Source organism: Pituophis catenifer, unplaced genomic scaffold, assembly GCF_029215685.1.
Source record: "Pituophis catenifer annectens isolate HBS135680 unplaced genomic scaffold, rPitCat1.0.hap2 SCAF_3, whole genome shotgun sequence".
In the NCBI taxonomy this organism is placed as follows: Eukaryota; Metazoa; Chordata; class Lepidosauria; order Squamata; family Colubridae; genus Pituophis; species Pituophis catenifer.
The window spans coordinates 31,306,363-31,332,820 of record NW_027256883.1 but is presented as its reverse complement, the minus strand read 5'-3'; the positions used below and the strand labels follow the sequence as shown (position 1 = coordinate 31,332,820).

The 26,458-nt window shown below is 37.9% G+C and overlaps 1 protein-coding gene across 2 annotated transcripts; it reads left to right on the top strand.

Annotated features, from left to right (window-relative positions):
* Positions 1-97: 97 nt before the first annotated feature.
* Positions 98-26,458, top strand: CPNE3 (copine 3). 2 transcript variants are annotated; one of them, XM_070940463.1, is made up of 17 exons: positions 98-503; positions 4,032-4,163; positions 5,445-5,624; positions 6,614-6,688; positions 7,316-7,387; positions 8,460-8,543; positions 8,860-8,949; positions 11,198-11,296; positions 11,904-11,990; positions 12,911-12,970; positions 13,494-13,627; positions 16,890-16,944; positions 17,316-17,367; positions 18,248-18,381; positions 21,808-22,044; positions 23,850-23,989; positions 25,100-26,458. In XM_070940463.1, exons 2-16 carry the CDS (start codon positions 4,032-4,034, stop codon positions 23,979-23,981), a joined length of 1,623 nt encoding a protein of 540 aa, XP_070796564.1. In that variant the 5' UTR covers positions 98-503; the 3' UTR covers positions 23,982-23,989; positions 25,100-26,458. The 2 variants fall into 2 exon arrangements, with proteins under 2 accessions (XP_070796564.1, XP_070796562.1); XM_070940461.1 differs by having other exon boundaries at positions 23,850-26,458.

Sequence of the window (26,458 nt, the reverse complement as noted above, 5' to 3'; positions counted from 1 at the left end):
TATCACGTGATCCCTATCATTTTCAGAAGAGGAGCATCCCACAAAATTTTGGTTAGTCTAGGACAGGGCTCTCTAACCTTGGCAACTTTAACCCTGGCGGACTTCAACTTCCAGAATTCCCTTTGCTGCCTGGGGAATTCTAGGAGTTGAGGTCCGCCAGGCTTAAAGATGCCAAGGTTGGTCTAGGAATCTTTAAAAAAAAAAACAAACACCAACCAATCACCTTTACAGACTCAAAGCAGAGCGCATGCGCCTTTGGGTGCCAACAACTGGCTGGCTTTCCACGTTGGGGAAAATTGCTTGGATTACACAATTGGCAGCGAGGAAAAGGGGGGGGGGGGGAGACGGTAGAAGCGCCGCCCCTTTAAATACCTGAGCGGCCTTACCGCTGCAAGCTTGCGTTGCGTTGCATTATTATTGCCTTGCTTCGTGGAACAGAAACTGGGCGAGGCCGGAGGAGAAGGATCACTGCTTACGGATCGCTGCTGGTGTGATCTCTCGAGGTCGGTACAGCGGCGAGTCTTCCTTCCAGATGGGGTCGACTAATTGCATCCTTTTTGGTCGGGCTGGCCGGGGGATGGTGGGACCTTGAAGGGCATCAGTTTGAGCAACACTAGCCGAGGTAGAAGAAAGTGGAGCCGGAAGGGTGCGGGGGTGTCGGGGGGCAGAGGGATTAAAAAGACAGAAAAGGTTCGTTTAGGTGAGTGGGAGAATAACCGCAGAGAAAGAAAGTTTATATAAATAGGTTGATTGTTATTGATCCTTAATATCAGTCATACATGGGTGGTAGAATTACAGGCCGGGAGACAACTTTTTGGGCGAACTCGTATCTGTGTTGTAGATAATTTTGGGAAAAAGAAGCTGCTGCCAATAGGTGTGGCTCCTGGGACATATTGGGTGTGTTGAGAAATCAAAGGCAATGAATGATATGCTAGGTCCACTTAGTGCCTTACCTGTGCGGACTGTGACAAGAGAAAGGGCGAGAAGGTTTAGGACCCTGCTGATTTCTTTTTAAGAAGTTGGACCCCACTCAGAGGTGGGTTTCAGCAGGTTCTGACCAGTTCTGGAGAACCGGTAGTGGAAATTTTGAGTAGTTCAGAGAACCAGTAGTAAAAATTCTGACTGGCACCGCCCCCATCTATTCTCTGCCTCCCAAGTCCCAGCTGATGGGGAGGAAATGGGGATTTTGCAGTAACCTTCCCCTGGAGTGAGGAGGGAATTATTATTATTATTATTATTATTATTATTATTATTATTATTATTATTTAATTAAATTTATATGCCGTCCTTCTCCCGTAGGACTCGGGACGGCGTACAGAGTTAAAACATATAACAGTAAAAAAAACCCTAAAAACCTAAAAACAACCAATTAAAATCCCAGACAAATAAAATCACATAGCAGATCAGGGAAAATGCTGGAACAGCCATGTCTTCAGGTTGGTGCGGAGGTCAGGGGCCGTCCGGAGCCCGATGGATAACTCATTCCAGAGGGTCGGTGTGGCCACGGAGAATGCCCTCATCCTGGCGTCCACCAGCCGACATTGTCTGGCCGATGGTAACCGGAGGAGGGCAGCCCTATGTGACCGCACAGGGCGGTCACATAGGGCTGAAGATTTTACAGAATCCTTCCCCTGCCACGCCCACCAAGCCACGCCATGCCCACCAAGCCATGTCACACCCACTAAGCCACACCCACAGAACTAGTAGTACAAATTTTTGAAACCCACCACTGACCCCACTGTTAGAAACAAAAACCTATTTGGCTATTTACTCTTCTCTTTCGTTCAGAGGTTTGTGGGTGCACGTGTGCCTTCAAGTCAGTGTTGACTCCTGGTGACTGCCTGGACAAGAGTCTGCAATTTTCTTAGCAAGATTTGGGAAGTGGTTTGCCATTGTCTACTTCCTAGGGCTGAGTGGGAGTGGCTGGTCCAAAGTCATCCAGCTGGCTTGCTGCCTAGGGCAAGACTAAAGCTCTGGGTTTCTAGCTTGGTGCCTTAATGGCTTAACCACTATGCCAAACTGGCTCCCTCAGAAGTACAAGGTTGCTTTTATTTTTTGAAAAGGATATTATGCTTACAGATATTATCTTATATTTGTAATTTATTATTTTAAAATGTTTTTCATGGGTCCTAGCTATGCTGCTGCTGAGTCCTCTCTTTATCACCAATTGAGAACCTCTGGTTTAGATCATCACATGACATTATGCGACCCAGTGTTATCTTTGCACTTATGTGCTAGTGCAGTATTGTATTTTTTCCTTAGTCTTACATCTGGTAGGACTAACTATAATCACAAAACAACCCAAAGATTTTCTACGTTTTCTTCCTTGTGAAAGATTGCTTATGGTATCCCAGGGGGTTACAAAGAAAGGTGTTGTTTTTTCATCACACTCCCTTTCTCTGGAAGCTATGTTGCACTCTTCCATAATTGTTGTCCATTAGATTTTGAAGAATGAACTCTTCTGGAAGGCCCTTCCAGAATGACTCTTCCATGACTCTGCAGCCTCTGAAGCTGGGTTTTGTTGGAAGAAATGTCAATCTGGGTTCAGTTTCAAGTGGGGAGAAAGACACTGGAAACATGGAGACTGCTTGAAAAGATGGTTTAATGGTGGACAGGACCACATGGTTTTGAAGTCCTAGGCAAAAAAGCACATGTGTTTATACCCTCTGTTGGGCTTTGGATTTGAGCTTGTATTCTGATTGGTTGTCAGACTCCCATGGGGCCATGCAGGGGTAACTTTGTAAGTTGTCTTTTGAGTCCCAAGCTTGGTTGAATCTTGCTGGGTGATGTAATCTCCCCAGGTGCCATGTGGTGAGTTCTATTGCTAGATGGGTAGAGGGCTAATCCTATCTTTGTTGAAACTTGGGTGAGGGCATTTGCTTATGAATAGCCTTAGCTATCTCTTTCTCTCTTAAGTGCTGACATTTGCTATGGGCTATTGAGAGTGTGGGGGCTGAATGTCTGTCTTAAGATTTCTATTTCTCTTTTAGAGGAAATATTCTGCCTTTTAATATTTCCTAGAATATTTCATTTTTCTAGGAGAGATGTGGGCACTAACTTCCTACAGTTTCGTTAACTAGTTTACTGTTTGTGTGATGTGTGTGTGTGTGTAACTTTAATAAAGTTTTTAAAAATAAAAAACTAGCAAGAACTAATAGAAAAAGACACAAGTGCAAGAAGGAAAAAAAAATATAGACAGAAGGAGGTTTCAATTTTCTTTATAGCAGTTATAAGTGAAAAATATAAATTTACCTATTACAGTACTTTATACAGATGTTCTTGTCTTTATTGCTCTAGAACAGGTGTGTTAAACTCACAGTGTCACGGCAGTGTCATGTGACATATCGGGACTTTTTTTCCCCTTTGCTAAACTGGGCGTGGGCATGGCCAGCATGTGACGCATCCAGTCCTTGGGCCGAGAGTTTGACAGCCCTGCTCTAGAAGTAACTCAAAGTAGCAGACCTATAATAGTCCTTCCTCCTTCTATTTTACAACAACCTTGCAAAGTGAATTGGGCTGGGAGAGGATGACTGGCCCAAACTATCACTCTCATAGCTTTCATGCCTAGGCCTGGACTAAGTCTAGTTTCCAGGCCAGCACCATAACCATTGCACCAAATTGGCTCTCAATTACAAAGCTTACATTTTTTCTATAATCTTTTTTCCTAAGATTAGATTACATTGCATAAAGTGTGTGATTTTCAAGTTACATCTCAAGTAAATATATGTATATCAGTTGATCCCTGGTTTCTGAAAATATAAAACTCATGTATTATCCATATTTGTCTTAATATTTGCACAAGGTGCTTGATTGAAAGCAAGAGTAAATAGACAATATAAGAAAGCAGTGGATAACATGGGATGATATATTAAAAGTCTAAATACATGGTAAATTAAGTGACATTAAGAACAGTAGCAGCTGGAGGGATATAGTTTCAAAAGTTACATGTGGGTACAACTTGCTAAATAAACTAACAAATTATTGATATATGCAGAGTACACATGATAATTGATTTTCTCATCTTGTTGCAGATGGCGGCACAGTGTGTAACTAAGGTGGAGTTGACTGTTTCTTGTAACAATCTCCTGGATAGAGATATTAGCTCCAAGTCAGACCCACTTTGTGTGCTACTTCAATACACAAGTGGACAGCAGTGGTACGAGGTATGTTATAATGGCCGTTGGGAGGTCGGTGAAATGAGGACCCAGATTGTTGGGGGCAATATGCTGACTCTGTAAACGGCTTAGAGAAGGCTGGAAAGTACTGTGTAGCGGTATATAAGTCTAAGTGCTATTGTTATGTTATTAATACAGTCTGACTGCTTTGTTATTGGGAAATAGCAAGTTCAGGAAGTCCTCTTTTGACTTTGCCCTTAGGTATCAGGACTACTTTATTTTTAAACAAAAATGCACCATTAACCATTTGAAATGGCAATTTCAACACATTCAAGCAGTGTAAGAGCTCTGTTTCTTTGCCAATCTGACACAAAAACAGAATAGTAGATCTTATGCCAGATGTCTTGAAAATCTTTTCCGGAAGATTGAGTGTCTTTTCGGGAGATGGAATGTGCATGACACATAATTAAAGAAGTATGAAGGAAATCCCATTACAAATAGTCCTTGACCTATGACTTCAACTGGGAAGCTATGTGGTCATAAAGCACAACATACAGTGGGTCAAAATGACTGCCATAACTTCAAACCGCTGCTGAATGAATGGTTATAAATTGAGGACTTCTTGTAATTGAATAGGTGTTCCTTGATAGCTTTGCACTGTCTTGGGCAAAGAATTAATAAAATAATGCCAGTTTAAAAGTACATATTTTCTGGTTTTGTTAAAATTGCATGTTGGGTTAAAATATTTTGCATAATATTTCAAATGCTTCTGAAAAATAGGAAAAAACAGTAGTAAAATAACATTTCTTTCATATTTATTTGAAAGTAAGTTCAGTCAAAATAAACAGAACTGGCATTTAATTATTGATGTAATCTAAAATTATATTTGTATTACTGTGTTACTATATTATCTTTCATTTATTCAATTAATAAAGTTTTTTTAAAATCAACTATACATTTTTTAGCAATCTGTGAAGGAAAATCTGTCAGCATTCTATCATTGTAAAGATTTTTAAAAAGATTTCTTCATGCCTAAAATGTACTGTTTATACTTTACAAAAGTTTCAGCATAACCCTGTGCAAATCTATTTATACTTAATTGAGATTTATGCATATCATTTTATTCATTATTTGATCCCTGCTTTATTACTTTATAAATAATTCAAGGAGGCAAATATATTTATTACTCCTTCCTCCATACTAATATAAATAAGTATGGGATTGCATATTTACTCCTATTTTCTTTAATTTTCTGGGGGAGTGCATTTTTCAGAATGCTCAAACAGAAGTTAAAAAGAAATTGTGGTGAGCCACTGTACTGTTTTGCAGGTTGATCGCACAGAAAGGATCAAAAACAGTTTGAATCCTAAATTTTCCAAGAAATTCCAGATTGATTACTATTTTGAACTAGTTCAGAAACTCAAATTTGGGGTTTTTGACATTGACAATACAACTGTTCAGCTGAACGATGATGACTTCTTAGGAGAATTTGAATGCACACTGGGACAGGTATGTGCAAACAGGTTCTGGACATTTCTTAAATTATAATAGCATTGGCCATGGGGGGGGAAAGACCAAAATACATTGATAAGATATCTTTATTTTACAAGGGACGTTCTGTTGCAATAACCAGCTTGCCTGATCAACAGATTTTTGTATAATTTCAATTAATTTGTGCTTTCCATTGGTTTCATTCTAGAAATTGTAATTGGTTCATTTACCTTGAATTTGATCCAGCAAGTGGCAGGACTTGAAATTCCATTTATGCTAAAATTAATTAATGTTCCTTGCACACACATTGAAAATGGAAGAAATTGTTACTTATTGTCCATCTCCTTTTCAATAAAAGAACTATAGTCTTTAAAAGCAATTTGCAGATTCTAAACCATTTTTAAAATCAAAACAGAATGGGAAACTAGTAGACTATTTAAAAAGCTTTCTAATTTAATGTGTGTGAGTGCATATGTGTAGGCCTTCAAATCAGTTTTGATTCCCAGCAACTGCCTGAAGATATCCTTGCAGTTTGCTTGACAAGATTTCAGAAATGGCTTGACATGCCTCTTTCCTAGGGCTGAAGAAGAGTGACAACTATGGGTGAAGATACCATTGGGACATTTGACTACTTTGGTTGAGCCATAATAATCATGGCTTTTTATACTAATATTTATTAAAACAGGAAGATCTGTATGGCAGATACAATTTTCTTTTTTTATCCTAGAGTATACTGTAGCTTCTCTCATATCTTCCTTAGTGCAGTATTTTCTATTTCATCTAAACTAGGAAACTAAGTTTTAATTTAAATTAAATGTAAGAATTGAAGTATAGCAAAAACTAAGGTATATGGGGCTTATGAGCAAAAGGGCAGTGGTGGCGATTATGGATTTGATTATAGTTTTTGACTTCATAAAACATTAATTGCATCTGAAACAACCTTCAGTTACTAGAGGTGATAATTGTAATAAATTGCTTTCTTTTCCTGAATTTTCTGTATTTTACAGATTGTTTCTAGCAAGACACTTACCAGACCTTTACTGTTAAGGAATGGCAAACCTGCAGGAAAAGGTGCAATTACGGTATGAAAACAAAGCAGAAATTTTCTGATTGATTATTTTTTAGTTTCTCTTTTCCACCTCCTTCCGGTATATAAATATAAGCAAGAGAAATGAATGGTCTGTCATTCAGCAGAGCGCGATTTACTTTTCTGCAAATATGCGTTTGAAGTTTTGTAAAGTGTTTTTCATAAACTTAAAAACTATTTATTGTTTATGTTTTCCTCATTTGTTCAACATTTTCTTCTTCATTTTTGTGGTCTGAAAAATAGGAAACTGTATTTTTAATCCAAAGACAAATCTGCTGCATATCAGATTTGAGTTTATATTTTAAAATAGTAATCTTATTATTTTCTAAATTCTTTTGAAAATTAAAAACATTTATAAAAATAGTTCCAAACAGGATGGCATATATGTCTCTTATTCCGATGAAAGCAAGGCAGAATCTCATTGAATAAAGCCAGGGTCAAAAATTTAAAAAGTTACCTGCAACTGCATGATATATTATTATTGTTGCTTCTGAAACTGATAGAAATGTCACATGTACTTCTCATAGAATCTTCCGTTTGTGTTTCGTTGTTTGATTCATAAAATAAAACATAGCCATAATTTATTAGAATGGAGTATCTTAATTGGTCTGTGTTTATTCAGATTAGTGCAGAAGAAATAAAAGACAATCGTGTAGTCCTACTTGAAGTTGAAGCAAGGAAACTAGACAATAAGGTGAGATAACTGGAAAACTTTCCCACCTTAATTCCTAAAATTTGTTTCCAGGGTTAGATATCAAAAAGGTGATTGTTAGGCCTATATATTGAAATGTATAGGCCAGGGGTGGGTTCTACTTACCTTTACTACCGGTTCGAAACAGGGCTGCGCATGCGTAGAAGCGTTTTCATGACATCAGGGTCAGTGGGCGGGGCCTCCCGTTGGTTTTACTACCGGTTTATAGAACCAGTGCGAACCGGGGGCAACCCACCACTGGTATGGGCCCTCCACAGCAGTATTTCTCTTGACATGTTCCTGCACAACTTGCTGTTTTGTAAATCGCTATACTCAGACTGTCACGCTATGGAAAGTTTTACCCAAAATTGTAAACCTGGTTCTGATGGCATAAGATCAAGTTTTGGATTATCATAATTTCTTGGTTTAGAACGGGTTGACAACCTTAAACACTCAGCCATTTGGACCCGTTTCCCACAGAAAAGAAAACACCGGGAGCCACAAAACCCTTTTGACATCTAAAGTACAGAGCCTGTAGTACAGTGGACTAAAGCACTGTTATTAACATCTGCTGCTTGCAATTACTGCAAGTTCAAATCTCACCAGGCTCAAAGTTGACTCAGCCTTCCATCCTTTCAAAGGTAGGTGAAATGAGGACCCAGATTGTGGGGGCAATAAGCTGACTGTATAAATATACAAAAGTATGAAGGCTATTGCTTAACGCATTGTAAGCCGCCCTGAGTCTCCGGAGAAGGGCGGCATATAAATTAAAGCAAAGAAAAAACCATCTTGGTATTATCCTGATTTTTCATTCCTTGTTTAACCTGATTTTTTGGTGGTTGCCTTCCTAGTTTGTTGCCATTGTTCCCTTTTAGAGAACAATGTTTTATTGTTATGCATTTCCTGACTTTTTCCGAGGAAGAAAATCTATTATCAAAGAAATTATACATAGCCCTTTGCAAAGCTATCAGTGAGAGGGAATAAACAGAATTGCTTTGGACAACAGGACTATTACTACAAAAGAATACAAAGGATTATTTGGAATATAATTCACATAGCTTATTTCTAATTCCAGGATTTGTTTGGAAAATCGGATCCTTATTTGGAATTTCACAAGCAAACATCTGAAGGAAAATGGGTGATGGTGCATAGGACGGAAGTAAGTGTCATTTGGTTATTTCATATCACATCTTATTTCAGCATCTTTAGTTCTGAAACTTTGCAGCTGAATTCTGAATGGATAGCACTTTAAAAAAATCAGCTGTAAGTTTTAAGAAGGGTTTTTTTTTATTATATATTTTTTCTTAATAGAACAATGTCAATATTGAAATAAAGGCCTACTTTCTTATACAGCGATACATTTGTTATATTCTTGGATAAATTTGTGCTAGTTGTTGGAATAATTGAACAGCAGGTATTATCCAAAATGATTTATTCAGAAGTCATGCTAATATATCAAATACATACTTTTATAGGTTATTAAAAATAATTTGAATCCTGTCTGGAGGCCATTCAAAATCTCTCTCAACTCTTTGTGTTATGGTGACATGGACAAAGCAATCAAGGTAATATTGAAGGAAAGCAGAAGTATTATAATTTGAAAGTGTTTTGAACAAAGGTGTTTTAATTTAGAACCTTAACATAAATTTCTGTTCTGTAGCTTTTTTGAGGTATGAATGAATTGTACATTAAATAGGATTTGCTTATGTTATTCTGAAAATTAAAGAGATTCATAAATATGGCAGCAAAATACACTGGTGGGTAGTGAATGATTTGATTGTCAAAACAAGCAAACTTTCATTCTAATCAATTACCAAAATATCATAGATTGATAAGGAGAATGTGCCTCAGTTGACACAGAAGCTGCCTATTCAAGAATTTCCCTAGTTTAGCGGCATCTTTTTGTATTAAACTATATTAGACTACAACTCCTACCAGCATCCAACCAGCAGGCCTGTCGGCCAGTCTTCAGCTGGTGAAAAAGCAACATATGGAAGGTGGGGAAAGATGATCTAGTTCTTTAGTGATGCATCTGTAATTGAGTTTATGTAAGACCATGTTCCTCACCCATGTAAGACCATGTTCCTCACCCATCCATTTTTCTAAAATGTGATAAATCAGTAGTAGCTGGCTGGGTTTTACAAACTGTTTTTAAAACTAGTTTTGCATATATTACATCAAAACTTCTATGCTTATAGCTCTGCTCCCTAATGTCTTTAGGCCTTATTTCTTTAATTGGATAATTAATTTAAACCTTCTTTTCCCTTTAATACTGTGTTGGAATTTAAACACTACCCTGATAACCACAAGCAAAGACACCTTGCATTCTCTAAAAGTGTTTGCAAAAATGTATTTCATGTGAACTTATCACCAGAGTTGCTTAATGTGACATGTACATAGTTTGCTTCCCAGAAGTTCTCTCCATCTTCTTATGCCTCACAGCGCTTTTTTTTTTTTTTTTTTTTAAAAGAGGAAGTGTGAAGCAATGCTGAATCACATAGCAATCCTGGAAGGAGTTTTTCATCTTATTAATATGGTTTCGTCTTACCTTGTCAACTTCGATACTTCTTTGTTTATCCATATGTTGATGTTCCACTCTCTCCCTATTTTGACGTAAGGATTTCCATAGGAAAGGAAAAATAATGAAAATAGTAAAAGCCATATTTTTATAGTTTCCTTCCTATCTGCCATGATTGCAACTGGTATTTTAACACTTTAGGAAAATTACTTTCCAATTTCATTCTTGAATAATTAATAACACTATTCTTCAATAAGCTATTTAATGTGCGTCTCATTTTGATGGAGCAAAATCAAATGTAGTGAATGTTTGATCTGATGTGTGATCAGGCTTGCAGTCTAAACTTCCTTATTAAGTACATCTGAGAAAATGGAAAAACTTTTATTGTTTCAGGAATTAAAAATCTATTATAATGAACAAGACAGGGAAGTATGATCTTATAATAACTGAACAATGCTTTCATACTTTATGCACACGTTGTCTTACATAGCTGCCTATTTCGTTGTAGTAAGTAAAATAACTTTTCTATTTCTTCCTGACAGTACTGTCATTTTATGTGTTCAAATGGTTTGTTTCTCTATGCAATCATAATGCAGAAGCATCTCACTTGAATACCTCATTAGCTATCTTCAAAGTGTGTCTCTGTGTGTTGAAGCAGCAAGCATGAATTCTTTTTTTCTATTATGGGTGGGAAATGTAACTCTGTATATTATAAAACCTATATTAAACATCACTTTGGGTTAATATCTCTTAATGATTTGCATATTACTATGTTAATCATTAAATTCAGGAATGTCCATAAAATACATGTTGAAACATGGGTACTTGTAGTGCGTTCCACCCCTGACTTCAGCTTTATTCTGTGTGCTTTCATTATGTCAAAATCTGTTTCCAAAAATCATCATTGGTAATAGGAATCTCTGCATGTTTTCATTAAAGGGAATGTCTGTGCATGTATCTTAAGAACATTAAAAAATATATTTTTGGATATGTGCTGGATTGCAGTGTAACAGTGAACTCGTCAAAAATGATAAATGCAAGCAACTGAATTTCCTTAAAACTTAATTTTTAAAGCAGAAGTGCAAATACATGAGATGTGTAATGGCATATTAAGTAGTAGTGCATTACTACTACTGCTGCATTCAGGTTTTGATGGACTGTTTTTAAAAACAAAGTTGACGCTATCACAGTTATTGAATTTGTAACTATGTTTGAGCAGCAACGTAGTTTGATATTCTTAGATATCATGATACCATGTACAATATTCTAGGCTCATGCTGTATGCTTCATTTTAGGTTGAGTGCTATGACTACGACAATGATGGCTCGCATGATCTCATAGGGACGTTTCAAGCTACAATGTCTAAATTGAAGGAAGCCTCTCGACATTCACCAGTTAGTGTATTTATACATCTTTATCATGTTAATTGAAATGAATGTGGAAGCAAACACTGATGGTCCTTGGGGCTTTGCTAAAATAAAGAGATTGATTCAAAAGGGGAGCCTATAAATGGGAGATATCCAAAATGTCTTATTGGACAAAATGAAAACTGCTGTGCAGCATGATAGTATCTGCTTGCTTTTTCTTCCCTTTTCTCATAGGTTTGTGAGCAATTATGGCATTTAGCCCTAGACTGCTAGTTCCCAAAAGTTTATTATTACTTCTAATAGTCTTGTGGTATGGTCAGAATGCTAAAATATTAATAGCAGCAATATTTTAATAGCAGTCTAAAAATCAGTAAATACAAAATGTTGCAGAGATTTGCTTCTTTTCTTCCTCAAGTTCAAAAAGTAGTTTTCTCACACAATCTGGCATAAGTAATTGACAACTATGCTATCCATGACTTATGATATAAAGTTCAGAAGTAGATTTTATTAGACCCAGATCTGAATAGGACTTGGACAAAGGTTGCCAAAAGTCATGTATGGTGAGAGCACGTTTCTGAGTAAACAGATTTGGGATCACAGTCTAACTATGTGCCATTTTTACTCTTTTCTGTAGATTGAATTTGAATGCATCAATGAAAAGAAGAGGCAGAAAAAGAAAAGCTACAAGAACTCAGGGGTTGTGAGCTTTAAACACTGTGAGGTCAGTGCTTTCAAAATACTGTGTCCATATTTATGTGGACATATCCACTGCGGTAAGGGAAATATAACAATAGTATTTGATCTAATGATTGTACTGGAAGAAAACATTGTTCCTTGCACTGTGACTAAATCCAAGATTTTGATGCAGCTTCTGTAATTTTATAAGGTTAACAATTTGCAGTATTTTATTCATGTATTAGATTTTTATCCTGCTTTTATTAAAAGAGCACATAGTGTCTTTCCTCCTGTTTCTTTAGGTACAACTTCTCTGACATCAGTTAGGCTGAAAAAGTTGTTTCGCTGATGCAGAACGCAGCCTTTGGCACTAATCTGATCCATTGTACTGGCTCTTCCTTGTTTAGCAGAGAGGAAAGATTGCAAATACAGCATTGCTTCAACCACTGCACAGCTTTCCTTTTTTTTTTTTTTTTTTTGAAAAAGAAAAAGGGTAGTTGAAGCTAGTGAAAGTTGTGCAATAACTGTAAAATGCTCTTCTGTTTCAAAGGGGTAAAAAGTGCTCTGCAGCCCCTTGGACCAAATGTCTTTTTTGAGGGATCATAGAGTACAGTTGTGCTATCGCAAAGAGCTGTTTAAAATGGTTGGCAGCAGATGTTACGTTTGCGCCCTCACATGCTCTGAGATCAGCCTTTGGCCTTAAAAACTGAGACTCTGCAGTGCCTTAGTGATTCCTACTGCAACAGTACCATACAGCACCGAGCATCAAATATCTTACTTGGATTTTGCATTTAGTCAATCCTTAAATTTCTGCAACTAGGACACTGCTGTTCCCATCTCACAGTCCATCCCCATCCCCAATTTAGATGTAGAAAATCCTGCCGTGGTCCTGTTGGGACAAAACTAGATTGTGAAAAAAAAAAGTTGATTCCTTGGTTTATGTATCACTATGTGACTTTTCTATAGGTCATCACAGAATGTACTTTCCTTGACTACGTCATGGGGGGATGCCAGCTGAATTTTACTGTAAGTAAACTATAATTCCCCTGTCTTTAAGTATTGGCAATAACCTCTGTTCATTTGAGAAAGGTGGATACATGCCAGAACTATTCCATTAGTACTAAAGCGCTGGCATTACAGAAGAGGATACAGGAGACATGATGTTCTGCTTTCCTGCTGGGGGACAGGAGGCTGATGTTCAATGCTACTCTGTGCTTTTAAACATTGCTCCCTGCAGCATTGCTTTGGGATTCAGTTTCTATAACTTCCTAAATTGTATAGTGTATTTATCAAAATTGTCTTTAAAGAAGCTCAAGGAAGTACAGCCTCTTTTGAATTAATTGCGACTGGAAATTGAGTTCACAAAGAAGGTTGTTTTTTTTCTTCCTGGATTTGGGAACATTTCCCTAATTGTTAATTCCATGGGGCGGGGGGTGGAAACCGTTCACATTTTCCCATACAAACGTAGCTTGCCCTGTTGATTGGTATTACAATAGGTAATATGGAACAAAGTAAAGTCTGTACATTATTATTATTGTTGTTATTATAGGTTGGCATTGATTTTACTGGGTCTAATGGAGATCCTCGTTCTTCAGACTCCTTACATTACATCAGCCCCAACGGAGTGAATGAATACTTGACAGCCATTTGGTCTGTAGGAACGGTCATTCAGGATTATGATGCGTATGTGTTTTTATTGAATTGTTCTTAAACTGTTGAATATGATGAGTGTACTTGGATTCTTCAATACTCCAAAGCTTATTTTAAATATTTTAATTCATTATTTGCATATTTTTAAAATTTCCCAACCTTGGTAATATCAATAAGAGTGGGTTTTCAACATACACTTACATTAAGTGTAAGTGTAAGCCAGAGGTCAGCAACCTGCGGCTCCAGAGCTGCATGCAGCTCTTTGGGCCCTCTGCTGTGGCTCCCTGTCAGGTGATCCCACCACTGGCTGGCCCTCCCCTCCCAGTCACTCCTCACTTGGCCTGAGAAAGTAAGGGTGATGGCGGGGGATAGAGAAGCGGCCAGGGCAGAGACATACATACAGAGAGATACAGAGAGAGGGGGAGAGAGACAGAAAGAGAGGGAGGGAAGGGAGAGAGAGATATGTCAAAAGGATTTTGTGGTTCCTGATGTTTTTTAACAACTGGTTCTCTGCCCTAATGACCTGCTGAATAGGCATGGCTGGCGGGGGCGGGGGGGTTCATGTGACTGGTGGAAGTGAGTGACACTGAGTTGGCCACGCCCACCCAGGTTTTGTGGCTCCTGGTGTTTTCTTTTTTGTGGGAAACGGGTCCAAATGGCTCTTTGAATATTTAAGGTTGCAGACCCCTGGGCTAAGCTAAAACTAAACATTCTCACTGTTGTATCTTCTCAGTGAAAAAAAGTATATAAAAAAGTGTGTGGGGGGGAGATGGGTTTTCCAACAGTTGCTGAGGTAATTGAGCTTTTGTATTATGAATGTCCCCCTTGTAAAAGTTCTGCAATTTATTCCGGGAAGTTTTGTCCAATCTTTAGCGGCCTTCCCTCTAAAACTTTCATTGTTTCCTTCCTTGTATTCTTGCACTAATACTCTGAAAATAGATTCTCATATTCAAATGCATTCTATTTATTTCAGTGTACTCATCAGGCCATCTAGTTATTATCAAATCATCTTTCTTCTGTGAAGTATTAACCACCTATCCCATCTTCTTGTCTTTCTACTTAGTTGGCTTTTCTATTTTTTTTCAGTATCTTCTGCCTTTTTCCTCCCCTGCTTAATTCCTGCTGCAGATATATACTTCCTGTTCACTTGCAGAACCAAATGTGCAACTCCATGCTGTATCCATGGTTCTGATGAAACAAAAGTTTTTTGTTTTTTTTTAAATATCCCATAGTTTGAGTATTTGGAAATCAGAACCAGAACTCCAACTCAACTTCCTTTCTCCCAAAGAAATAAGAGATTTCAGAAGGCTTAAGTCTCCAGTTTTGCCTAATTGTATTTAACCTTTGAAAAGTGTATATCTTCTATGCAATGTCACATGAGGGAGGCATGTTAGGGCAGGGATATTGAAGAAATAGCACTTAGATTTATATACCGCTGCTTTAGAGCACTCTCTAAGCAATTTAAAGAGTCAGCATATTGCTCCCAGCAATCTGGGTCATCATTTTACCGACCTCGGAAGAATGGCAGGCTGAGTCAACCTTGAGCCAGTCGGGATCGAACTGGCAGTCAGTAGAATTAGCCTGCAATACTGCATTCTAACCACTGTGTCACTTGGCAATAGTTACAGTTTCACCAGAGATCCTTCATCTGCAGATAAGCAATGCCACTAGGATTTCATAGATTTTTCATTTCTTCATATATAAATCATAGTACTGTTGTGAAATCTGAATGTTTTAGTTCAGTGTCTCTCAACTTCAGTAACTTTAAAATATCTGAACTCCAACTTCCAGAATTCCCCAGTCCATTCATCTTCAAGTTGCTGAAGTTGAGAAACATTAGTTAGAGGACTGCAGTATTCAGTACAATACGTATATATTGGTGCCACTAGGTTATTTATTCTCCACCCTGTGCTGGAATTGATGCTACAAACAATATGCAATAACTCAGTGGTATGAGGACATTAGAATCCTAGCTTTGCCATCCACGCAGAATAATTTAGCAGATATTTGAAAGGAGATATGAGTCACAGATGCAAGCTTTCCGTCCTTCCAAAGTTGGGTAAACCACTTTGTTAGCATTGAGCAATTGGAGGAAACACTGGTCGGCGTCACTCTGAAGATCATGTTGGATCTTTTTCCTTTATTGCAACAATGATTCAACTTCAGTTATTGGATGGATTAAAAGTATGATTAATTTTCGGCTCCACTTTGGCTACACTTTTTTCAGGTAAATCAGATGACTGGAGTGGCATTCAACTGAAAAAAAAAAAACACTTGGTTCCTAAGATAAACTAACATAAAAGAGTAAATAAGAAAGGCTTTTCTCATCCTTTTATATTGCTTCTTTGTTCACTTGGAACCTCCTAAAATCTTCAATCGGGGGCAATCCTGAACAGTCTGTTTGGAGAATGACTTGCATTGGTGGGGGAAGAGTTGTCTTTCCATGGACTTCCTTTTTTTTTATTCTGTATCATTTTGCACATAGAATAAACACGCACTGATTCAATTAAACTTACTCTCAGATAATTTGATAGTGTGCCCAAACTACATATTCTCAGGTAAGCAGGAACTGCGGAAGGACTGTACTCCTCGGTTTACGACCACAAGTCCAAAATTTCCTTTGCTAAGCCAGGCAGTTGTTAAATGAGTTTTGCCTCATTTTATTATCTTTTTTGCCCCAGTTTGTTAAGTGAATCATTCAGCTGTTAAGCAACTCAAGCTTTTCTAGTTGACTTTGCTTGTTGGAAGCTGGCTGGGAAGGTCACGAATGATGATTGCATGACCCTGGGACAGTGCAACTATCATTAATAAAAACCAGTTATCATCTTCATTTAATGACCCCATAATCCCTTGCGAGGTGGGAGTCTGGGCAACTGAATGGAGCTAGCAGAATGTTTTAATGGCCGGATGCCCTTCCTGTTGCCAATGCGGAGTTTTGTTCAGCAGATATATTCTCAGTGTGCCCAGAGACGGAAATATCTGCTCCTACCTGGGATCGAACTTGCAGCCTCCTGATTGTAAGGCAAGAGCTCCACCTCTAGGCCACCGCACCACTCCTAATACACACCAATTATCAAGTGATCAAATTTTGATCACGTAACCCTGAGGATGCTGTCACAGTCATGAATGTGAAAATTTGTTATAAATCATATTTTTTAGTGCTGTTATTATTTCAAAAGGTCACAAAATCAATGGTTGTAAGTTGAGGGCTGCCTGTACTGTTCATGAACATATATTCTAATGAATGCACAACTATGGATTTACTTATCATTGTTTCTCTAAATTGCTTACACAGAGATAAGATGTTTCCAGCTTTTGGGTTTGGTGCTCAGATCCCCCCTTCATGGCAGGTAAGCAGTATGCTTTGGGAAGATAATTTACACTCTAGAACATTGTTAAACTTCATTAATTAAATTTAAAAATAGTGACATGGTGTAGATTTAGAGCAATGCACAGATCACCTATGATGATGTCCGGGTCAGTGGGTGGAGCCTCCTGCTGGTTTTAATACTGGTTCTTGCAAACCGGTCCAAACTGGGGGGCAACCCACCATTGCTCAATTCCCAGAATTCTACTGGTTGGGAAATTCTGGGAGTTGACATCCATCAATCTTAAAAATGGCTAACGTTGTGAAAGTTCGATTTAGAGGAAAGCTATTTTGAAAGTAGAAAGATAAGTGAACCCGTGGGGAAAAGAAATGGGTACCTTTATGTATTTTCAGGTGTCTCATGAATTCCCGTTGAACTTCAACCCATCAAACCCCTTCTGCAATGGTAAGTTTTAAAATACTACAAAATACAAAACTACAACTACAAAATATAATATACTATGTCCTGACATTTCCAGGTATGCTGAATGTAATAGTAGAGCGCATTCTAAAATTAACCCGGTTAATTTTGCATAATTATTCAGAGAGAATTGTAAAAATAAAGATTTCTGATCAAAATTCCCTGCCTGCAGAGAGATTAGCAACAGGTTAGACACTTCTGAAAATATGCGAAGGAATTATTTGTTTTTTAAAAACCTTTACAAATATAATTCTAATGAAGTGCCACAAAGGGACTGCTAAAGTATATGAGTGTCTTATGATTTCTTTCCATAAAGGAGTTGCCATTTGTGGAACTGTTAAAATTTTACTGCAGGAAATTCTCTTTGGAACAAGAAGCTGTGTTGCTACAAGACTTTTGATGTTGGGTCATGATGAAATTCTCTGCGTGCTGCTGTACTTTCAGGATTTAATAATATGAAAAGAATCATCTTTGCAAGAAATACTGACAGCTCTTCTCCAAAGTCATGTGGCCTTCAAAAGTCCTTGGGATTTAAGTTTCATTCACTGTTTGACTAGCTAGTCTGCTTACTTTAAGGCTTGAGATAAGCAACTTTGTAGATCTTCTGCCTTAAATATAGACCATTTACAATAGAAATGCTTATTGAGGCATTCAGCATATAGACCATGGATGTCAAACTCGTGACATCACATGACGTATCACAAAGTTTCCCCCCCTTTGTGTAGCTGGGGTGGGCGTGGCCTGCACTTGATGCATCTGGCCTGTGGGCCGCCAGTTTGACACCCCTGATATAGACCTTCATAAACTAGAGTCGAGGGTGACCATGGTGGATACATTTTCTTCATTATGTTTTTATTCCCTGCAGGTGTCCAGGGTATTGTTGATGCATACCGGGTCTGCCTTCCTCAAATAAGATTGTATGGGCCCACCAATTTCTCTCCAATCATCAATCATGTAGCTAGATTTGCTGCTGCAGCTTCACAGCAGAGAACAGCCTCAGTAAGTATCTTTTTGCTATGCTTAGGTGTTGTGAAAAGATACTGATGAGGGAATGAGTAGTGGACTGAATTTCTGAATTAGCGAAAGTTTGTGGTAATGACATATAAACAAACAAGTTGAATTTTTTTTAATACATATAAGCAACTACATTTGGCAAGCCTCTCTACCATGTTAGAATCCTTTTAGTACTTTGTACCAAAAGTGAAATGTTGCAAAACGGAGATTAATTATTTATGATAAGGCATGAAGAGTAGTACTAACTGCTATTTGTGTAGAACATAAATATCTGTACCTGTCCATTTCTTTTCCCTGAGATGCTCTTAAAAGCACTTTGGTTTTCATAAAGCAAATTTACATCTGTTACACGTTGGGGTGAATGCTGGTAACTGTTGATTTGAATAATTATCCTACTTGGAAGTCATAATTGAGATATCAGCCGGATTCTAATTATCCTACATTTATTGCTTCCTGCTAATAATTCTATCATTACTTATTTAGAAAACGGTAATATTAAGCTCAGAACATGAATTATGACTTTTTATAAGATTCTTGAAGCAGGTATATATAACTTCAACAATAATTCATTGCAGCAATGCATGAATGAAAAAAAAAAGTAGAAAGAGTTTATTACCATTTGTCAGGCTAAGAAACTAAGAAACAAAAATATAACCAGGTTTCCTTTCCTTGTGATAGAACATAGCAGTTATCTCCCTGCAAGTTTTGGGAACCCTCATATTTGCCATTTTTCTGAATTGTGAGTTGGCCTTAGTGGATCCTATATTTTTTTAGATGGGGTGATATCTTTAAAATGCTCTAAACCTCAACATGGTATTAACAAGAAGCGCCTGTATCTGGAGTCTTACATGAGAGGATGGATCAGTGGTGGGTTCTGCCCGGTTTGGCCGAGCCGGTAGCAGTGACGATATGATGTCACCGAACCAGTTCTCTTTGTTCGGGAGCTGGGCCTCCTGCCCCCCGCGTTATTCTTACCTTTTAATTGGCCCCACCCCCAATCTATTGCTGGCTGCCGATCCCAGCTGATCGACTAGAAGGAAAAAAACTGTTTAAATTCTTGTTGCGGGGCTTCAAAGGGCCGCCCTACAGCTGATCAGTGTTAAAAGGCAGTGTGTGGTGGTAGATCGGTGCCTCCAGAAACGAATGGGTAGACCGGTGTCTCTGCAAGCAGTTAAAAGCCTGGTAGATCAGTACTTCTGCTAAATCCTAAAGAATTGTCACATGACCATCAAGCCACGCCCACAAAATAAGCCACACCCACAGAACCAGTAGTAAAAAATTTTAGAACCCACCCCTGGGATGGATGGGAGGAAATGAATGTCTAAAGAAGCAAAAATGGTTCTGTATAAAAATGCGTCTAAAATGAAATTAATTAAATAGAAGTGAGTATTGGTGTTTGCCGTGAGAAACATAAAAGTAAATTGAAGTCAATTTAGTTGGGTAAAAAGCTGATTTAAGATTTGATGGAGAAAACTTAATGGAATGTTTTACTGTTAAAGTACAGATAGCCCTCAACTTACAACCCAAAATTGAGTCCAAAATTTCTATTGCTAGGTGAGCTGTTAAGTGAGTTGTGCCCCATTTTACAACCTTGCTTGTCACAGCTAAGTGAATCGCTGCAGCTATTAAGTTAGTAACATGGTTGTTAAGTGAGTCTGGTTTCCCCATTAATTTTGTTTGTCGGAAGGTTGCAAAAGGTGGCCACATGACCCTGGGACACTGCAATCATCATAAATATGAACCAGTTGCCAAGCATCCGAATTTTAATCACGTGACCAGGGGGATGTTGCAACAGCTGTAAGTCTGAGAAATAGTTATAAGTCACTTTTTTCAGTGCGTTGTAACTTAGAATGGTCACTAAATGAACTGTTGTAAGTTCCCCCACATTCCCCCACATCTTTTTTGAACAGAGTATTGGCCATATCTTATCTTATACAATTTATCAAATTCAAATACATTTTACTCAATTACAATTTTTGCCCCAATTTTCTTTTTTTTCCTTTTTTTAATCATATCTCAATATTTCTTTGCTTACTTATATAACAACCTCTTCATTCGCCCTCAAATTCTAATTTTCCTGCTTATTCATATTTATTCTCTTTTATTTATTTATTTATTTTATTTATTTATTTATGTAATTTATATGCCGCCCTTCTCCCGCAGGACTCCGGGTGGCTTACAAAAACAAAACAAAGAATTACATAAACAATTAAAATCAGTTTAAAATTAAATTAAAATCAATTAAAAATTATTAAAATTATTTGGAATCACCTCTACAGATTCAGCCCATTTGGTAAAAAAGCCACGTCTTCAATTCGTGGCGGAAGGAGAGGAGGTCCGGGGCTGTCCTGATGCCGGTGGGCAACCCATTCCAGAGGGTCAGCGCTCCCACAGAGAACGCTCTTGCCCTGGGGCCACCAGCTGACATTGTCTGGCTGACGGCACCCTGAGGAGGCCCGCTCTGTGTGAGCGCACCGGACGGTGGGAGGAAGGCAGGAGATGATCCTGCAGATACCCCGGGCCTAAGCCATGTTTTATTTTTTAACCATTCATTCTTTATCTTAGTATATTTATATAAGTTTATACAAGTTTCTTCCATTTCATCTTTTTTGTTGTACAGCAGTCTTTCTTCTCAATCCTGTCATCTCCCTCTCTTCTTTCCTTCTTACTTTCTCTTCCCCTCTTCTTCTCTTATGTACTTCCCCTCCCTTTCTCCTTCTCCTCCTCTCTTCCCCCCTCTCTTCCCCTTTCTCCTACTTTAATTTCCCTTCCCTTCCTTCCTCCCTACTCTTCCTTCCCTCTCTCCTTCCTCTTCTCTTCCACCTCTCTTCTCCTCCTTCATCTCTCTCTATTGCTGTATTTATCTTCAATTTAATATTTTCCACTACGGAGTCCAGGCAACCCTGATCTTTCATTTATCAAGTATATTTCACAAAATTCCTCTTATCTTTTTAATTATAAACAGTATATTTTATTTTATTCCATTTTTCCCTTTAAATTTTTACCCAAACAATCTTCCAATCATTTATCTTCTTTACTTTTAACAATATGTTTTTTCTTCTTTACTTTTTGCAGGTATAACACTTAAATCATTTTTTTAACATTTCAATTGTAAGTTGTAAGTTGAGGATGACCTGTAACTTAAGTATCATTGTTAGGTACAGTGGGAGAGTAAAGAATACTATTCTGGAAATTTATCTGGAGATAATAATAGTGCCTTTGTATAAGGACTGTTCTCCAGATAACAACCTAAGACACACATCAAATTGCATTAATCTTTTTTAGTGTATTGTTTTGGAACTTTTCCTTTCTGTCATTCTTATGAATTGGTATCCCAGTCCCAATTGGTATCCCAAATATACCTTTGTAATATATTTTCCTCAGTTTTAACAAAGTCCTTTTGTTCAACAGCAATATTTTATACTCCTGATAATCACGGATGGGGTGATAACAGACCTTGATGAGACCAGATCTTCTATTGTCAATGCATCTAAGCTTCCCATGTCCATCATTATTGTTGGTGTTGGAGGTGCTGATTTCAGTGCCATGGAATTTCTGGACAGTGACAGCGGAGCTTTGAGATCACGTTCAGGAGAGGCTGCTCTTCGAGACATTGTCCAGTTTGTGCCATTTAGACAGTTCCACAATGTAAGTCTTATTTCTTAAAGATGTGCATTGCTTCCAGTTCAGTCCTAGGAAGGTGTGTTTAGAACATGTGACGAGATGAATGTAATAGCAACTTTCTGTAGCTCTTTAAAGCAGCTGCATCTTTTCCCAGCTAGGAAAATTATGGCTATTTAAAAGTTGTAGATTTTATTTATTTATTTATTTATTTAGAGAATTTATATTGCCGCCTTTTCACACATGGCGACTCAAGACGGCTTACAGAATTATAAAACCCCATATAAAAACAATAAAACTAATAAAAGAAAAGTTATATAATAAATGAATATACTAAAATCACCCCTCCCCCATTAACAGCACCTCACATGAGCCATTTAATGGTTTCTATCCCACTCTGGGTTCCCCAGGCCCGCTGGCAGAACCAGCACCTTCTGGAAGAGTGCTAGAGTGGGGGCCATGCTAATCTCTGTGGGCATGATGTTCCAGAGAGAGGGGGCCACCACGGAGAAGGCCCTTCTTCTGGGTCCCACCAGGTGTATCTCCACAACATTCCCTGCCTCCCCACTCTGATGGTTCTGGTAGATGTGTCCGGCAAGAGACGGTCCCTCAGATAACCTGGTCCCAAGCCATGAAGGGCTTTAAAGGTGACAACCAACACATTGAATTGCACTCGGAAGCAAATTGGCAGCCAATGCAGCTTCTGCAGGAGAGGTGATACATGTGCACACCAGGATCTGCCCCAAACCATGTGGGCCATTGCATTTTGTACCAACCGGAGCTTCTGGATGCTCTTCAAGGGCAGCCCCATGTAGAGTGTGTTGCAATAGTCAAGACAGGAAGTGACTAGGGCATGAGTGACTGAGTAGGGATTGTTGGTCCAGGAAAGGGCATAACTGGCGCACAACCCACAGTTGCGCAAAGGCCCTCCTAGCCATGAATGCCACCTGCTCTTCGAGCAGGAGTCGTGAGTCTAGGACAACCCCCAGATTACGCACAGGGTCTGTTTGGGGTAGATTGATGCTATGTTGGTGCTCTTGTACACTCCAGGCATTCTTATTGAACTCTGCTTGAAACATACAGCCAATTAAACCATCAAAGATCAGTTCTGAATGAAATCTATGAATCTTTGTTATGAATTTTCATCCATAATGGAAACTTTTGAAGTAGTAGGTTTATGTGAGCAACATGTTAAAGGAATATCCCTGTGAGGGAGAGGAAAGTAGATACATGTCTAAAATATTTATAGTTATTATATGTCATCTCTCTGACTTATACCACTTCATTGAAGCAGGGATGAAATGCTCCCGGTTCAGACCGGATCACCCAATCCGGTAGCGATGGCAGCGGGTGGTTCATGACCATAAGCCTGGGGGTATCAACTGCCACTGTGGCTATAACGTTGAGCAGCTCGGGCAGGGCTGCCGCTACGTGGCAGGGAGCCAGGATATGTTGGATGCCTTCTATTTGTGGCTACAGGAAAAGTTTGGCTTTATCAATCTTACAGAACTTCCACTAATTAAGCAACTTAACATTGCTCAATGTTTGGTTATGTCTTGCAACAATGCATGGTGGTTATTTTTATAGATCTTACATAATGTTTTCATTTAGTTTTCATATCCAAAATGCTCTGCTGCTAGTTTTGGCTTTATGAAGCTAGTGTAAAAGGAAGAACTCCTCCACCGTGACACGACAGCTCATAAAAACAACCTTAACGGACAAGTCAGTTTGTGGTAGCGGTCTTTCCTTTAAAAAAAGCGCTCCTGAGATCTTCCTAGATGAGCAGGAATTGAATCAATTGGCTTTACTTCTCTCTCTGTCCTTTGAATTAGGCCCCCAAGGAAGCTCTTGCTCAAAGTGTCCTGGCAGAGGTGCCACAGCAAGTGGTGAGCTACTTCAGCATGTACAAGTTGCAGCCGCCAAACAAACCGTCAGCCAAGCAAGAACAGCAGAAGCAAGCATGAATCGCTCGGTGGGATGTTTCTGTGCTGCCTATCTGTGGTGTCCCTTGATTGTGATGCACAATAAAAGCTTTTTTTTCATACGTTTTACAGAAAAGATGCCATGCTAAGATAGCCTTTCCCTTTTTCGTTCTGAGTTGCCAAAGATGCTCTGTGTTTAACCCCATTGCAAGTGAGATTGGAAAAGTAGTCTAGCATACAAGGTCTCCAGCAACATATACAACACATCCCAGAGCAGTAGAAACATTTTGGTTACTTTGAAATGATAGCGTAACTTGCCTTGGGTGCTTAATTTTTGCATAGGCCCTATGTCAAATTTTCAGTCTTTTTTTTTTTTCCCCAAACTTCAGAACCATTAATACCAGGGTGCTAAATTCAGGATATTTAAGTATCTTTCTTCATCCCTCCTCCATGGTGTCTGCCCTTCTATTTCTGAATATTTGCAATTTGATGAAACAGAGTAAACATTTGAAAACGTTTGAGTATTATCTGGAGACTGGAACGGAATTATATTACAATTTACAGCTTGCTTTGTAGCATTAAATCAAGGTAGCATCAGACTGTGATACATAGTTGCCAACAGTTTGTGTCCGTCTTTGTGTCCACATAAAGGATATAAATAGGATTAGGATTGCTTTTCTTGCTTATTTTAATCACAAATCAATTTTATTTTTGAGAAATATAATTGTGTAAAATAACATCGACATAGAAGCTAAATATGTGTGTGTGCCTGGGGAAGCTTACCTGTTTTATAGCTGTATATATAGAGATCTCTATGTGCTAGAGAATCTGTATTATTTTAAATATTTCATAATAGGTTTCTCTATGGCTGTTGCTAGTTCCAGGATGCCTTATCACTTTCATTCAGTAGTATAAACTGAAGTGCTCCCCACAGCTGATTTAGAGAAGCTAAAGAGTGTAAATTTTCTTTTTATCACAATGCCCATGTATTAGATGATCTTATTCTTCATGTTCTTTTAGGTCCTCTGGTGTTTGGGGGATTTTTACATTAGTGACAGTTTGTGATTGTCTTTTAGCTGCTTTCAGCATTTTTTTTTTTTCTAAATCCCAACTACATTGCTGATCAATAATCCTGATGTATTTTTTTGTCGTTTGGTCAGGTAAAAAGAAGCGCACATAACAGTTCTGTTCTTCTGTATGTATACTCCAAGTGAAATGAAATTGGACTGAGCTGTCTGAAAAGGATTGTTTAATTGTACAGCATTAATTATGTAGGCCTGTATCAAAAGGCAAAAATGAGAAATCAGTGTTAATAGCAAAGAAGCTGATAGGTATGCATTTTTTCTGGGAAAGTGAAAGTAACAGCCTTCTGCCCTGAAGCTTTGCATTAAGATCATATTAAAGTGGAAAATGCCTGCAGCTTATAACATAACTAATGCCATGTTTAAAAGTAGATGCGTATGTAGAATATCATCTATTCATTTAAATAAAGGTATTTTTATTAGGAATATTCTGCGATAAGAAAATCTTTAGCGGGTTTCTTCTAGCATCCTACTGGGAAACTTTTTTTTCTTTGTTTCGTGCATATGTATAGGTGACTATTTATTTAGATCAGGGATTTGTTGCTAGTGGTTCGGTGAAAAAAACTAGATGTCCGGAATGTGTAAAAATGTATTGTGTAATGGTATGCTTTGTGAATATTACTTACTGTATTGCGACCAGTTTGCATCAAAGGTTTATCATGTTGGAGTCCAAGTATTTCAGGATCAAAAAATTAGAATTCAAAAGCTATATTTTGTAAACTCTGAGATATTTGCTATGAGCTCTTGTAAGAAAGACTGAAATTTTATTTTTGCACTTTGTTACTACCTTATACTGTATTTTCTGACTTAAAACAAAAGGGAAATGGCAATATCTCAAACAGGGGCCACTTCCTGCATGTTTTTCACTCCCTTCAACATATTATCTTAAGTCCATGGCATATGCCAAAGCTATGCAACTTTTTAAATGGATTTTTTTTAATTGAAAAAAAGTTTGCCTTTTGGACCATGATATTTTGTGATTGCCTTGTCCACTGTGTCAGCCATTGCTCACAAAATTCAACAGGTTCTCGGTATTCTGAAAATTACTGTGTTGAACTGTTCCTATCTTGAAAAATGACAGCATAGCCTACAGCTATGCAAGTAAATCCATAGGAGCATTGCATTTCTTAAAAAAAATAGTATGATTAGAACTGCAACCATAAAAATATGAATATAGTATTTGCTTATTAATACTTTTTAATACTTTATTTAAGTAATACTTTTTCTTATGTATGTTTTCAGCATACTTTTTCTAGCCAGTTGCTAGCACCACCTTGTGATAGAATTTGATATTGGCTTATTTGTACCAATGTTTTTTTTTAATTTTTCCTACTTGATACTTTCATCATAAATTTGTATTTTGCTTTGAAAATACAATATCATATATATATGGCTTGCGCTATCATCTTTTCTGAATAAAGCTGTTTTTGTATGTGA

What these genes read in the sequence shown, in the direction of transcription:
- CPNE3 (XM_070940463.1), top strand. Translation starts at nt 4,032, where the DNA reads ATGGCGGCACAGTGTGTAACTAAGGTGGAGTTGACTGTTTCTTGTAAC. An exon ending in TGATGGTGCATAGGACGGAA is followed by an intron (nt 8,544 to 8,859) that starts GTAAGTGTCATT and finishes ATACTTTTATAG; the next exon opens with GTTATTAAAAATAATTTGAA. An exon ending in ACATGGACAAAGCAATCAAG is followed by an intron (nt 8,950 to 11,197) that starts GTAATATTGAAG and finishes GCTTCATTTTAG; the next exon opens with GTTGAGTGCTATGACTACGA.